General features: G+C 35.9%; 1 protein-coding gene and 2 long non-coding RNA genes across 3 annotated transcripts; 2 read left to right on the forward strand and 1 right to left on the reverse strand.

Annotated features, from left to right (window-relative positions):
- The first annotated feature begins 3,493 nt into the window (after positions 1–3,493).
- LOC102780463 (uncharacterized) lies at positions 3,494–6,762 on the forward strand. Its single transcript, XR_436648.3, has 3 exons — positions 3,494–3,513; positions 6,050–6,116; positions 6,211–6,762. It is a non-coding gene; the product is annotated as an uncharacterized LOC102780463 (long non-coding RNA).
- A 351-nt stretch (positions 6,763–7,113) lies between these two features.
- Positions 7,114–11,429, reverse strand: LOC102780263 (uncharacterized). Its single transcript, XR_436647.3, has 2 exons — positions 11,228–11,429; positions 7,114–8,564 (listed from the first exon to the last, which is right to left on the reverse strand). It is a non-coding gene; the product is annotated as an uncharacterized LOC102780263 (long non-coding RNA).
- A 1,408-nt stretch (positions 11,430–12,837) lies between these two features.
- Positions 12,838–14,933, forward strand: LOC102779599 (green-sensitive opsin-like). Its single transcript, XM_006783089.2, has 5 exons — positions 12,838–13,308; positions 13,399–13,567; positions 13,760–13,925; positions 14,053–14,292; positions 14,380–14,933. Exons 1-5 carry the CDS (start codon positions 12,924–12,926, stop codon positions 14,476–14,478), a joined length of 1,059 nt encoding a protein of 352 aa, XP_006783152.2. The 5' UTR covers positions 12,838–12,923; the 3' UTR covers positions 14,479–14,933.

The raw sequence follows: 14,933 nt of genomic DNA on the forward strand, positions 1-14,933 counted from the left end.
GATTTAACATTGCTATATTATTGACTTACTTCACTTGAACATGATATGAACAATTTAATCTACCCTCTCTGCATATCATGTAGTTTCTACACTATATAGTTACACCTAACTTTAAAGCATGAGGCAATTGTGTTAAATACACGCAAGATGCTTACGTAAATCCAAGAGCTGGCCAATCCCTTTTTTTCAGTGTAGGTGTTACAGTAGGTGATTCAGCCAACTGGTCCAATGCCTAATTGACGCCTCAAAGAGACGTTTAACATTTGACCATGAATATGTGAACTCACGCCAGCAGTTAACAGTTTAGAACAGACACGCAGATTTTGGTCATTTCTGGTGTCATATAGTATTTCTAATTTACTTAGAGTGTGTCTAATAAACGCCACCCTCAGTGGCAGGAAGCTCATCGGAACTGTAAGGACATTTTCTGGTGTGCCGAGAGTCGTTTTGGCCTAGCGTGAACAGTTACTGCACAAACTGCTATACTGCAAACAGTAACAAATGACCTCTCTGAGTTCACTTCAAGTGCAACTCGCCACTGGGTGTCCCCTGCTGCGCGCATGCACCCGTGCACTTCTTTCGCAGTGCTCCCAGTATCTACCTGCTTCTGCTACAGATTACTTTTAGAGAAACCGCGAAATGGATGGTCGGAAGAAAAGAAAAGGAAAGAGGCGGAGAATTAAAAATGACAGAAATCCCTCAGCGTCAGACGCACCTAAATACCGCAAAATAAGCCCCAGTCGGGGATCAGGTTAGTCAAAAACACTCGCTATAACACAAAAAGAATATGTAGATTGGCATTCTAGGTCGTAGTGTAGTGAATATGCTTGTTTTTGTTTTTGTTTTTACTTTGATAATTTTGTTTATTGTTTGAATATAATGATAGTTATCTGGACACTCGCTTTTCAAAATGGGTATACAACTATTTTTTATGCCTCCCGTGGTGCGTTGTGTTTTGAAATGTAGTTTTCCCAACCATATACACGCTTTCCTCGTGTACAAAAAAGGCACATAAACGCAACACACTTCCATAAATATCTAGACGTGCGTGAATCTCGGAGTAAGTGTGCTGAATGCAATATCTTACGCCAAATACGAGGAAGTGCCAACGCTTGTAAAACCTGTTTGATATTCTGAGCTAGTTGGAGGAATTTATTAAATACATGCAGCTTGATACAGCAGCAGGATCAATAGTGTCAGAGGATTCCCCCCCCCCCCCCCCCCCCCCCTTTTTGTAATCCACGCAGACAAAACATTCAACCTAATGAGCCATACTGGGAAAAACAGTTACTCTCTCTGTCATGTATTATTCAATAAATGACGTGAGCTGCACTCCCAACGCCGACTTTTACTCACTTAATTATCCCTCAAAATGTTAGTTATAGTGCACTGATTTGAGAAACAAAAAAGCTAATCTTGTTTCTCATTCAGATGTTATAACTGACTGTTTTGGCCGTGCTAGGGTTGAGTGGGGCTAGTTGGGTTTGTTAAGGGACTAATAAATGTTAATGTAATTACTTTTCTGTTTATATAATACGGCTTACATAGCTAATTACTAACATATGGTAATTAGCTAAGGTTTTTACTGTAAAACAGAAACATGTGTTTGCATATTTGAATCATATTTTTTATCGGTACTGGTATATTTCCAGGTAAAATAAAAACACCAGAAGTCATTCTCATTTATGCAAGTGATTAGAAGCATTTTTTCCATTAAAGAAAAATGTGTCTTCTGTTTTTGAAAAGTTATGATAATTTCATTGAAAAATGCGATTTATTGAATAGCCACCTCAATGGGTGTCATTTAAATTGTAGAAAATACGTTACAAAAATTGCAAATGACAACAAGGAGTACATTTTGGGGGTGTTTATTGATCTTAAAAATGCATGTGATATGGCAAATCACAGATTACTAATGAAAAGATAGACTGATGCTGGCTCAGAGCACATCTGTATAAAAAATCATCATGTACAGATAAGAAATGTTGACTCTGGTTTAAGGTTACTTGTCAGGTTCCATAACCTTCAGTGCTGGGCTCTAAACTGGAAATATTATAAATAAATGACACATGTAATGTGTCTAAATTGTTGTTTGTCGGTTACACTAAATATGGGTAAAGTTTGGAACAGCTTCAAAATAAAGTGGAAAGGGAGCTAATATTTTTGAAAGAAACAGTTGAAATTAATAAATTATCACTAAAGCAAAACAACCCTTATAATGTGGCAAAATAATAATAAAGAAAAACAACTAAATGATATTGAAATAGAGTGTGTATGGATTTTCTTTTAATGTGAAGATCATTATACATGATCACACAGCTGTAAAATCTACACAGCTGTAAAATTCTAAAAGTGACTTTACTGACTTCAAAGGATGTGTCTTTAAAATGTTTAAGAATAAGTTTTAAATAAATGTAAATGTAAATAAAACTGAAATATGAGTATTTTTTCTTGATGAAATATTCCATTTTATTTATTTTTTTCATTATTATTATTTTGTATGCTTTATTAATCCCCTGTAGGGAAATTACTCTCTTTATTTAACCCATTCACTCAGTGAAGTAGTGGGCAGCCACCAATCCAGCACCCAGGCAGTAGTGTGTAGGGATGGTACCTTGCTCAGGGGTACCTCAGGGTAGCTGTTTGGTGGACCCTCGACCTTCCAATCATGGAGCTACCTACTAAGCTATCTCTTCTATATCTCTTTTTACTACCTATTCATTTATTCATTTATCATTTTTCTTGGTGTTTGCTTTGATAAAATCTAGTCAATAAAGGGATTTCATTTAGAATGTGTTATGTATAAAACATAGGCTGAAGCTAAAACTTCAGCTTACATCTTTTTGGCCAAAATGTGTTTACATTGAATCAAATTCCCTGTTGTCAATTAAATAATTATTGGTTGTTGTTTTTGAAAAATGGTTAGTAATTATAGACCAGAGCACAAGTCAGTCTATGCCGTTGTGTCACATATGCTTTAACGTATTTTATCATGTAGACCTTTGACTACAGGGTCAGTACAGTTGGAAAGGCGTTGTCTTTCTTGGTGAATTTAAGCAGCTAAAGGCTGAATTAGCTCACGTGCTTTACATCTACTGGTCACACATAGGTGACGCATGACAGAGACATAATTTCTATAGTTATGCTTCTGCACTCAAAAAAAATGAATGAGGTGGATTGTTCAGTGTATATTAATTATTTATTTTCATCTTACTTAAAATATATGTTTTTGTTAAGTTAAAATATGTCTTTCTAATAAAGTCTACGTAATTGTGTCTATTATTGTCTGTACAGAATACTAATGTGTTACTTGATGGCATAACATTTAATTAATTAACAGTTAATTAGGATCGATATACTTCGTATATCCACAAGGTGGCAGTAATGCAAAAACAGTTGTAATAAAACCGCGAAGAACAACAAGGTTTCAGGGTTTGGACCTGCTCATGCGCAAGACTTCAAATTTAACTTAAAGACGTTGTTTATGGCGGCAAGCTGCTGTCTCTTTGAGAGGTAAGACCACTTTTTTCTTTGACTATGTTGTTTAGTATCTACATGTTGAGCGTGGTTATATTTTGCGTTTGTCTTACAAGACATGTTATATAGTTTGCGTGTCCTTCTGCTACATTAGTTTTACTGGGTCCTGGATACATCTGCTTTCATCCTGCCAAGTCCTGCCATCATAACACGGGAACCGTGAGACCACTGGACAGTTGGTGTTTGTATAGGTCAGCAACCTTTAACACCCAAAGAGCCACTTGGTCCCGGTTTCCACGCAAAAGAAAACACTGGGAGCCGCAAATACTTTGTGAGATCTAAAATGAAGATAACACTGTATATATTGTTGTTGTTGTTGTTGTTGTTGCTTGTGAAATCCATAAAGTGCTACAGAGAAAATTCCATTTTATTTATGTAATGCACACATTTTGAACTCTTAAAGAAATATAACAAAAAGGAAAGACCCAGCTGAACTAACTCGGCTTCCGCGAGTGTGACGCTTATTTTGAGCGAAAAATAATAAAATATAATTTTATTTTTATATTTCAATATCACAGTAATCGTTCAATGTAGAACTACAAGTTTAAAAAGAACTAATACAAAAAAAATACACTTCAGGTAAATACTTGTAATTTATTTTCCCAAACCACGCGGAGCCGCAGTATGGACTAAAGAGCCGCAGGTTGCCGACCCCTGGTATAGGTATACATCGTGTGCAAGGTTTTTGGGAACAGATGAAGTATCCCCCTCACAGAGCAAACCTGGGCTAAAGATGAAATATAATATTACAAGGGATGAAATTTAGTGTGCCTGTTTATCTCAGGCTATTGCTAACAACTATATTAACTGCCTATATGTTAACATGCTTATTTTGTGGAACGTGTAAGAAACCTTTTTATTGTTTTTTGTTTTATTAAGGGATTAGCTACAGGGGTTCATGGGGTTATTTTTTCATTTGCTTTCTTGGGATTCCTTTACTGTAATCCGAGAGTCATAAATATCGAATAGGATAGCATGAAGTTGTGAGATTTAAAATCCAAAAAGTCGAGGGCGAAAGCCACTGTGACATCATTGTTATTAGGGGTGGGTTTTTATAATCGATTTATCGATTAAAATCGATTCTGGCTTGGATTACGTAAAATCGATTCATTAAAATCCTGAATCGATTTTTTTAATATAAATTTATTTTGCCCGAAATGCCAGAATCTCAGGTGAAATCTCACAAAATTTCAACAACCACCAAACAGCTAAAACAGTAAATGAGAGCAGGAACACGGATTCTGCACAAAGACTTAAACACACAGCGCAGCCCGCGGATCAGAATCAGTTAGATGTCGAATTTCTCACAGTCGGGTCTGAAAGCCGACAGCCCGCTGATTCTGATCTGTCCGCGGGTCTGCGCTTTGTGTTCACGCCCTTTATGCCCTGATTCTAAAGCTGTTAGTTTGATGTCTCTCCAAACAATATTGACCGAACCAGCAGCAAAAGAGGATCCAAACTACGCTTCACAAAAACATCGTCATGTATTCACTCTGACTTTTACTGTTTTGCTTCGACCACGATGCACAGCTCTCTGTCTCTCTCTCTCTCTCTCTCTCTCTCCCCCCCTCTCTCTCTGTATGGTTTTCTGCATTATTCGCTTGCTTGTTACGCACAAGTCTACCGTTGTTTACAGCGCTATCGGCCGACTTTTTTTTTTTTTCTGTTTTATATACTTCCGAAAAGAAAACCTAATTTCTGCCGTTCAATGCTGAACAAATTTAAACTTTTTAAAATTATGCAAAATGCAAAATGCTTAGCCGTGTCTCTAATAAAACCGCTGTAACTTCAGAGGTAATGTTCATATGTTGATTAATGGTTTTCTTTCGTTTTTGATGTACTGCAGAATATTTTTATAAAATCCCAGGCCAGGAAAAATCACCTTCATGTGTTTCTGTGTTTTATCTTCAGCTACTTTGACACAAAGGCATCTGCTGTGATGCTCACACCTTTGATAAAGTCTTGCGTGTGTCAGCTTCCTTTTTATAGATACAAAAATATGTAAACGTACTAATCTGAATTATAATATTTCTGACTGTCAAAATTTCCCATATTCAAATCTAAGTGAATCGAATCGAATCGAATTAAATCGAATCGTGGATCGAATCGATTCTGGACCTTGTGAATCGGAATTGAATCGATTCTAAAAATCAGTGACGATACCCAGCCCTAATTGTTATGCGCTGTCAGTAATCTGTATTATGTAAAAATGGTCTGTAGCATGTCTGTAGCATGTTTCCTAGCGGAGTTATACATATCAACATAGTTATAAATTACATTTTGTTAAATCACACACTTAAGTTTTTTTAAATGAAATTATTCACGACATATGAGTGGACAGACAATGGAGGTCCACAGACCTGGTGATAATTGTTTCTATAGAAAGTTAGCACGTGGCAGTGTCAATCTCATGCTTTTCTTCTGAGTAGTATTTTATGTAGTTGTAATTCAATCAGTAATTTGCTTCTTGAAGTTAATTAATGAATTTCTTGTTTTACTTTCTAAATTTCAGATCCTGGCCTTTACCTGCTCCCTCCTATACTGATGTGGTGTATGTGGTACTGCTGAGCTTGTATGTGGTATGTGAACTGTTATGCTTTTCAAAAGAAAACTGTTTTATAAGTTAAGTTTTCTTTACTGATCCATCCCATGTCCCTGTTATTTCTTCTCCAGATCTGAACCAGTGTAAAGGTTGCAGTTCAAAGACATGAGGTATGAAATTCTTTTCAGATCAGCTGTGATCAATATTTTTTGGATCTTGATAAATAACAATAAAAGCTGTAATGGCTTCATTAGCATTTTGTGTAAATTATTATTATTATTACATTAATTTTTTTTAATTGTGGCTGTTGAGGTGGACACTTCACTTTGCATTGTTAAAGGAAAGCACTTCATTGGCGTTGTGTTACTGAACTGACCCTAAGCAATCATTGCAAATAGCAACTTTGCTATCCATTTCAGACACTTTAAAGAAAAAGCACTCCACAGACCTTACTAGCATCACATGTGCATAACTCAAGTGTTATCTTATCAATGTGTTATGTGGTCTTCAATGTTTTTTTCTTTTATTTATGGCAGATACAGACATTTAATTTAAAATCTTGATGTTGCATCTGTCTACATACTGTTAGTTACGAACCCTAATGAGCTGTTGTGTTTTGTTTCGGACTGGATTTACACAAATGCTCACTGAATGTGTTGGCAATAAAGGAAATATAAAAAAATAATTTGGATGTACTTAATTCATTTATGTGGAACATGTTGACATAATAGATTTATGTAAAACTAATTAGTAAAGCACAAGGTGGCTGAAAATATAATATTTGAATTAATCTAACTTAAATTTAACATTTTACTGCCACACATAAGAAATGTGTATAAGTAACTAATCTAAACTATCTAACCTGTAAATATATCATTTATGGTCATACAACATAACTTGATTTAGGTAGTCTTAAATATCTCTTGTTAATCCTTATTAACTAAAATTAAAATGACTTAAAGATTTTTGCTTTAAACTAACACAATGCAATTTCGTGGAACCTGTTGACAAAATAATTTTAATTAAAGTCAAGGTTTCATTTTTTTGAGTGTATAAACCACCACAGTAAATTTTTAATAACAGAATCAATATGTGATTGAATTACATACTTTCACCTTGTTTTTTTTACACAGCCATTTCTAGAGGCTCAAAATTCATTTAGAAAATTGACCGACAAGACGTTTCAAGGCCATGTGACTCCTGTTCCCTTGACATGACATATTTGCTTTATCACAAATCAATCATTAGGCTTAAAAAATAAATCTGTCACAGGGGTAAACAAAACTTTAGAAGAAGCTAGCTACATGCAGTGGCAGAATTATTTTTATGTTTAAAAAACGAAAAACAACATCAGCCAAGTCTGGAATACTCTGGAAGAGGAGGACATCTCATCATTGAAATCCAGAGGGTTTTGTATCATGATGCAAACGTCTGGTTACACTCAAGAACAAGAAGGCCAGACGAGACTTTGTTAGAAAACATCTAGAAATCATCTGAAGGAACCTGGCAAAAACAAACACCTGGAAGAGAAAGTCAAGAAAACAAACACGGCACATAGTGATGTTGAAGGATTTTCATCCAATTATTAAAAGTAACCGAACAAATTCCTCCACTAGTGGAGGACTTTAAATATTGTCAGAGACACTTTGCCACTTTTTGCATCTCCCAAAGGCAAATTGGTCCAGGATGAAAGGACATCTTAAAATCAATTCTAAAACATTCCATGTAATGAAAACTGAGGCACTAAAATATATTGTTAAGAAAAAAGTTATCAGGGCCATTCTTGCCTGCCAAGTAGACCCTCTCTGGGCCTGCCTCATGTATTAGGGGTCTGTGCCTTAGTGGACTGGGAAACATCCAAAGGCAATCTAGTTCCTGATTTCCAATAGGTGGAATAATCCGGAGAGAGGGGAGCCTGGTCTTTGGCTTCAGCCAGACTCACCTTAGAATGCAACACAATCTCCTGCAGAGGAGGTGGATTATATACTGTACGGAGATTTTGGGTAAGAGGATTTCTTTTACCTGTGTCTTTGGGTTGAGGGAACAGCATCTGATTGTTGTGGTTTGCTTTTTGAGTCTTCACATTCTTCAAATCCTATGTGTTGTCTCCAAAATGGAGACCTTTTTGCAGCCACAGTACAAAGACATTCAATTTTTAGGGGTTAACTGGTGATTCTAATTAACCCAACGCCCAAATGAAGACCAGCTTTTTACCACTGCAAGGTGAAAAATATTAGATTGTTATATCTTGGAGCTCAATTTACATTTCTGCCTTTAGCCCTCACCAGTTCTGTTCATATCTAGGTTTAGTGGGTGCATCTTTGCTTTTTGAAGAAGAGGTCCTGTTCACATTATGAAGGGTTAAGCTTCAGCTTGCAGAGGGGTCTTTAGTTTCTGGTTGGAATAGAGCGGTGTTGAAAATGTTGTTTTGGAGTGTAGGGTGTTTCCAGCATTGAAGTAGCTCCTTGATGCTCTTGTTAAAACTCTGCAAAAAGGAAGAAAATGAACCACACAACATATCTAACATGTATTGAACTTTATTAACACATTATTAGCATTTATTTATTTATTTATTTAGACTAAATGTTCGAAAAATTTATTCATATATTTTCTAAGATAAACTAATAATAATAGATTTATTTGCTTTCAAATTCTATTCTACAGGAGAATAAACCTTTATTATAATAATAAACAATCAAAGCATAAAAACTGGTGTACTATGTTTCTACATTCCAAGTAATTTGACAAGCTGCATACATTATATACTTATAGAACATAACGTAAATACATTTTTCTATACTTGTCCTTTTTTACTTTTATCATTCCATCACCAATGTGGTACAGAAAATATATAGTTCTGACATGAGCTGTTATGTATATTGAGTACTTTTACTTTTGATTACTCTTACTTGATACGTTAAAACGTCTTCTGTTTATTAAATCACTGCAGCCAGTTTCCAGTTTTAAATTTTTAAGAAACCAAGCAGTTATTTAAATGTAAATAAACAATATTCCACTGATCTTTGCAAAGTAGGCAAGTCCTGCTGCTGTAGAGAGAGTAAATGTTCACCACTACATGAACTTAAACAAATCCCATATATCCTCATTAGGAATTTTGTATTAAAAATCTTAATTGTGCTACATTTTTGAAATTTCAAGATAATTTGAGAAAATTAAAAAGGCTGGACACTGATGAAAATTCTTTCCCCAAATCCCAATTCATCCCAAGAATGAATTTAACAAACAAAATTAATAAATAAAAAAAACAAAACTATAGTAGTTACATGAATGCTAATAGCTCTAAACAAAACATGTACAATACAAAGACAAAAAGCTCAGAGCTTTTCATTTTAAATCCATAATTTTCAAGTTAGTTTGGTCAGTTCTGGTTTAATTAATAACACAGTCAATATGCATTTGGCAAATACCCTATAATAACTACATAACCACATTGAGATAGTTAAGTTCTCACTCATTAAAATAAATAGAATTTATCACCAAACATGCTTCACATATGAAACCACATCCGAATAATATCATTTTCTCTACTGCTGAAAACAAAACATTCATTTCCCTTAATATAAAATGCCACAGATCTAAACTGAGTAGAATATTCATGATTTAAACTGTTCCCTTGACTACAAGGGTAGCCAAACTTTCACAGTCACTGTAGTGGACTAAGCAAAGATTTCAAATCTTAAAATTTCCAGTTAATACTTAAGGCGAGTGGGAATTTACAATAACAGTGCAGATGAAATTGTGCTTTGATTGAAAGCAGCGTCTCACTTTATTGCAACAATATTGTTACAGCTCGAATACTAATTTGTAATTTCATGTTCTACTTTGCCCTGAACAGACTACTTCTCACTGTAGCTCTGTCTTTCTGACAGGCTCATCAGCTCTGCTTTTATGACTGCTGTACTCTCCATGCTACTGAGCCTGTGGCTTGGAGGGAGGCTTATACTACTATACTCTAATCCTTGATATTGTGAAGCAAACAGGTACTTTGTCTTCTGTACTTCTCCTATAGAGTAAGTGTTCTTGTCAGAGCCCAATCGTTTATTCAACAGAGATTCTGTAAAATGACCTCAAGAAAGACACTCATCCTGAGAATATGGCTGAGCGGAAGCAGCTCATTGAGGATAAAAGGCTCAAATTTCTGCACATCACTGGCCGTATTCACCAAATCTCACAGTATAAAGAGATGTTCCTCGTAACTAAACTTTAAGGAAATTCTTAAAATGGTAAAGTGTTTTGATAATTTCTGCCTTAAAGGTAAGATTAAATACAGGTTAAAACTAAACTTATCCACAAAGTATCTTAAGTAAGCTTCTGAGGTGAAAAACAGGAATAGGAATGGAGACTTTTAAGAGGCTAAGAGTTTCTTAAGCAGAAGAGAAAGAAATGGTGCTAAGACAAACAGGGAGTTTGTGTTGAATGTCAGCGATTAAGCAAATTTTACAGATTAAATTGAGTAAGGATAAAGTTTGCGCTCAATCTCATTAGAGATGCGCTTACAGCTTCTGTCCAACAGAATAACAAGCAACAGTGCGTCAGTTCATCAGCGATGACTTGTGTCTGTCGCATCCATCTGGAAGCACAGTCATCACACAGACAGTTACAGTGCTTTTAAAAGTCATATTGCTATATATTTATATCTTATATCTTATATATTTATGCGTAAAAGATTCTTGTTAGCTTAAGTGTATTGTGTTTTTATTATCATTCATGCTCGATTCACAAAGGTTTTTTGCTTGTATTACATTTGCATTAAATATGATCTAAATTTCTGTAGCCTTTAACTGCACTTTGTTCTTTACTCCTTATTTGCACTTAATGTTTTAATGTTGCATTAAACTTAAAATTTGTTCCAGGTAGATTATTTCTGTAAACTACCTAAATCTTGTTGTTTATAGTTACAAATTTAAACCACACGAACCTTTAACATTACTCAGTACAATAGGATCTGTAATCCATAGTGAAAGTGAAGCTTTTTCATTGTGTACAGACTGTAGTGAGCCATATCTTTGAGCAACCAGTATTAATTTATAAATGATAGACATTATTACGGTATAAGAGATACAAATTATATGAAGGAACCAAAAAAAGTTTAGATATTTACATTTGATGTCTTCAGTTGCAGTTTACCTTAGTGTGTGGCCATGAAATCCTGGAAACCATCATCTCCACTCCATCCACAGCTAAGTTGACCGGGATGTAGTTGAGAAAGTCCAGATCAGATTTGGACAAACATAAAGAAATCTACAAAGGTCTACCAAACGAAACTGTGGGTGTTCAAAGGACTTCAACCTCCTGATTGGAAATGAGGGTGTAGATGTATTTTACTGGACACCTCTAGGAATTAACAAACACTTAATGTAATTACAGTTCCTTATTTTATAAATGGTGATGACCTCAACTTAGCGAAATTAGATTTCAGGTTGGGTGAGGTTAAGAGAAATTTGTTAATGATCTTACCAGTAAATCGTGTTTTAAGTCTTTCTCTTAATTTGTTACCTGAGGTCAGGTAATGAGGCTACCACCTGAGGCACCTTGAGGTGTGTCTGAGTTGAAAGGTATTATCTGCAGTCTGGTTTCCACTGTAGTGTCATCCGTTTAGCTATCAGCTACTTACCACAGTCAAACCCTGGTAGAATATTATAGGACAAAAAAGAATAAAATGGAAATGCTTAGTGTATGTAATAATACTAATATATACATCTGCAATGTATAGATATGTTTAAGCATCCAAAGGGCAGTTAATACACAGAGGTCGATCACAAATTATAGCATATTGAATATTCACACCAGTCAGCAAAAGCCAAAATTAAATTAGCAATAAATGATATTGAAAATATAAAAGAAAGTAAATTTATTTATTATCATATCAAATCACATTTAACTGGGAGTAATCAGAGCATCACAAACAAGCTGATCTGAATTAATCACAGGTAACAGAGAAATGACGTGGTTTCTCCATCATGTAGCCCAATCATAATCTATCCTTTCTATCTGTCAAATAAACAGAAGTATAACTGATATTAGATGTTCTTTGCCACTGATAGTGTTGCAGTAGCTTAAAGAAGACAACAAATTGGCTAAGTCTTTACCGGACATTTTCTTTCCGACCTGTGACAGTAAGCTTTTACCACACCACAGCTACCACAGGTGAGATACTGAGGTTAATCCAATCAGGATAATGACACCCAAAGTTCCTCCATATGGAGACAGACTGTGAGGGTGAAAAACGCTTGACTGTAGGTCTTGTCTGAAATAATAAACACATAAAAATTTTAATGTAGGGTAGTTAAGCACTGTAGGAAAGAAAGCACCCACAGTGAATTGGATTAGAAGAAGGCAACACATACATTTCAACACATACATAGCTCACATTAAAAGACACAGACTATGTAAAGCACACTATCACTAAACATTATCTGCTGTAGTTAATATATTTAACACTCTAAAATCAGTACACGTTCTTATATACACAGACATTTCTCATATTTCAGGTATGATTTGTGTGTTTGCTCATGATTAACTTCTCTTCAGACTTTAAAAGCTGAGGGAACGTAATTCCCTTTCTCGAGTAAGGATTAAGAGAATTCCTCCGGACTTGAAAAGGGGAGCAAATTAGTTTGGACCCTGTCCTGTCTATCCGGTGTTAAGATTAATTAGTGACCTCTTAGCTTCTGCACTACCTCACAACCCGCTAATCCCATTTTGGCTGTTTGACAGGGTTAGTGGAGAGGTATAAAAATCACAGGGTGTAACTTGAAACATCGTCACCGTCCGCACAAGTAGACTTTTTACGCAGACACAACTAAACAGCTGACTAGCAAAGATGGCTTGGGATGGAGGAATTGAGCCCAATGGCACTGAAGGCAAGAACTTCTACATTCCCATGTCCAACAGGACTGGGATTGTTAGAAGTCCTTATGAGTACAATCAGTATTATATGGTAGACCCGATAATTTACAAAGTTCTAGCTTTCTACATGTTCTTCCTGATCTGCACTGGGACTCCCATCAACGGCCTGACATTGTTCGTAACTGCTCAGAACAAGAAGCTCCGGCAACCTCTCAACTATATCCTGGTCAACCTGGCTGTGGCTGGACTCATCATGTGCTGCTTTGGATTCACCATCACCATCACATCAGCTCTTAATGGCTACTTCATTCTTGGACCCACCTTCTGTGCTATTGAGGGATTCATGGCCACACTTGGAGGTAATAAAGAAAGCAGATCTTTTCAGGATCCTTTCTATTTCATTGGCAGATATACAATATCAATGAATAACTCACCTTTTCTGTCTACAGGTGAAGTTGCTCTCTGGTCACTTGTTGTCCTGGCTGTTGAGAGATACATTGTGGTCTGCAAACCCATGGGAAGCTTCAAGTTCTCTGGAGCTCATGCTGGTGCTGGAGTTTTCTTCACATGGGTCATGGCAATGGCTTGTGCTGCACCTCCACTCTTTGGCTGGTCCAGGTAATTTCTATTTCTTTTCATTTCATCAAAATGATTTTAAACAGTCATAATACTGCACAAAGGAGATTAACAAGATGAATAAGTAGTTAGTTGTAAAGGTCTTGAAATATTATGAATGTTGAATAAAAGCTGGATAAAAGCTAATTTTATTGAAGAAATACATGGGATTTAAAAAATAATAATCTCACACAGGTACATTCCTGAGGGAATGCAGTGTTCCTGCGGTCCCGACTACTACACACTGGCTCCAGGTTTCAACAATGAGTCATATGTCATCTACATGTTTATTGTCCACTTCTTCATTCCTGTCTTCGTCATTTTCTTCACTTATGGAAGTCTTGTGTTGACAGTCAAAGCTGTAAGTGAAGCTAAAGTTCTTAAATTATTTATAATAGATCAGTTAATCTAACCAAGCTAGCCATTGCTACTGTCGAATTTATTGCACCTTGCTATTATTGATTACATTTAAATGAAAAACTTAACAGGCAGCAGCACAGCAGCAGGACTCAGCTTCTACCCAGAAAGCTGAGAAGGAAGTGACCCGTATGTGTGTCTTGATGGTCTTGGGCTTCCTGGTAGCTTGGACACCGTATGCTAGCTTCGCCGGTTGGATTTTTATGAACAAGGGAGCTTCTTTCACTGCCCTCACTGCAGCCCTCCCTGCTTTCTTTGCAAAGAGCTCCGCTTTGTACAACCCTGTTATCTACGTGCTAATGAACAAACAGGTTGGTGTTATGTATTCTCATAGTTTTATTCTCTGTTTTTCAGTCTTTTACTATTTTCTGAGTTTCTGAATTGGCTGTGTCTTTCAGTTCCGTAACTGCATGCTAACCACCATTGGAATGGGCGGCATGGTGGAGGATGAGACATCAGTTTCAACAAGCAAGACAGAGGTGTCTTCTGTGTCTTAATCATGATGGCATCTTCAGATCTATGGACATTGATGATTGCTTCCAGATTTTAAAACATCCCATTAGAATCCTTTTGCCAAATGGATTTAACAAATGGAGTCTGGACCAAAAACACTAAGGAATTCTATGTTATCTGTGAACTAACAGAAAGGCAAATGCATTTTCTGTTGGGATGATGTTGTACAGCAATTGTGTGTCTGTGTGCATGTGTGAGCATTTGAGAGAATGAATATGAGTGAACTTGTAAACGAAAAACACCTCAAACCGTAAACCTGCTGAAATGTGACACTTGTACCTGATGAATGTACAATCACATGTTGATTGTTTTCATGCAATTACTTGGGGGAGCATATATTTCACTGGTCTACCAGTGGTGTTATTTTTATGCATTATATGAAAAGGAAAAAAAAAATATAGGACTGAGTAGATAAAATAAATGCATGCATAAAAAGAAA

The sequence above is a fragment of the Neolamprologus brichardi genome, chromosome 5 (genome assembly GCF_056152115.1).
Source record: "Neolamprologus brichardi isolate AB-2024 chromosome 5, ASM5615211v1, whole genome shotgun sequence".
Taxonomy (NCBI): domain Eukaryota; kingdom Metazoa; phylum Chordata; class Actinopteri; order Cichliformes; family Cichlidae; genus Neolamprologus; species Neolamprologus brichardi.

Coding starts and splice junctions, on each gene's coding strand:
- LOC102779599 (XM_006783089.2), top strand. CDS start 12,924: ATGGCTTGGGATGGAGGAATTGAGCCCAATGGCACTGAAGGCAAGAAC. Junction 13,309..13,398: donor ATTCATGGCCACACTTGGAG/GTAATAAAGAAA, acceptor TTCTGTCTACAG/GTGAAGTTGCTCTCTGGTCA. Junction 14,293..14,379: donor ACGTGCTAATGAACAAACAG/GTTGGTGTTATG, acceptor TGTGTCTTTCAG/TTCCGTAACTGCATGCTAAC.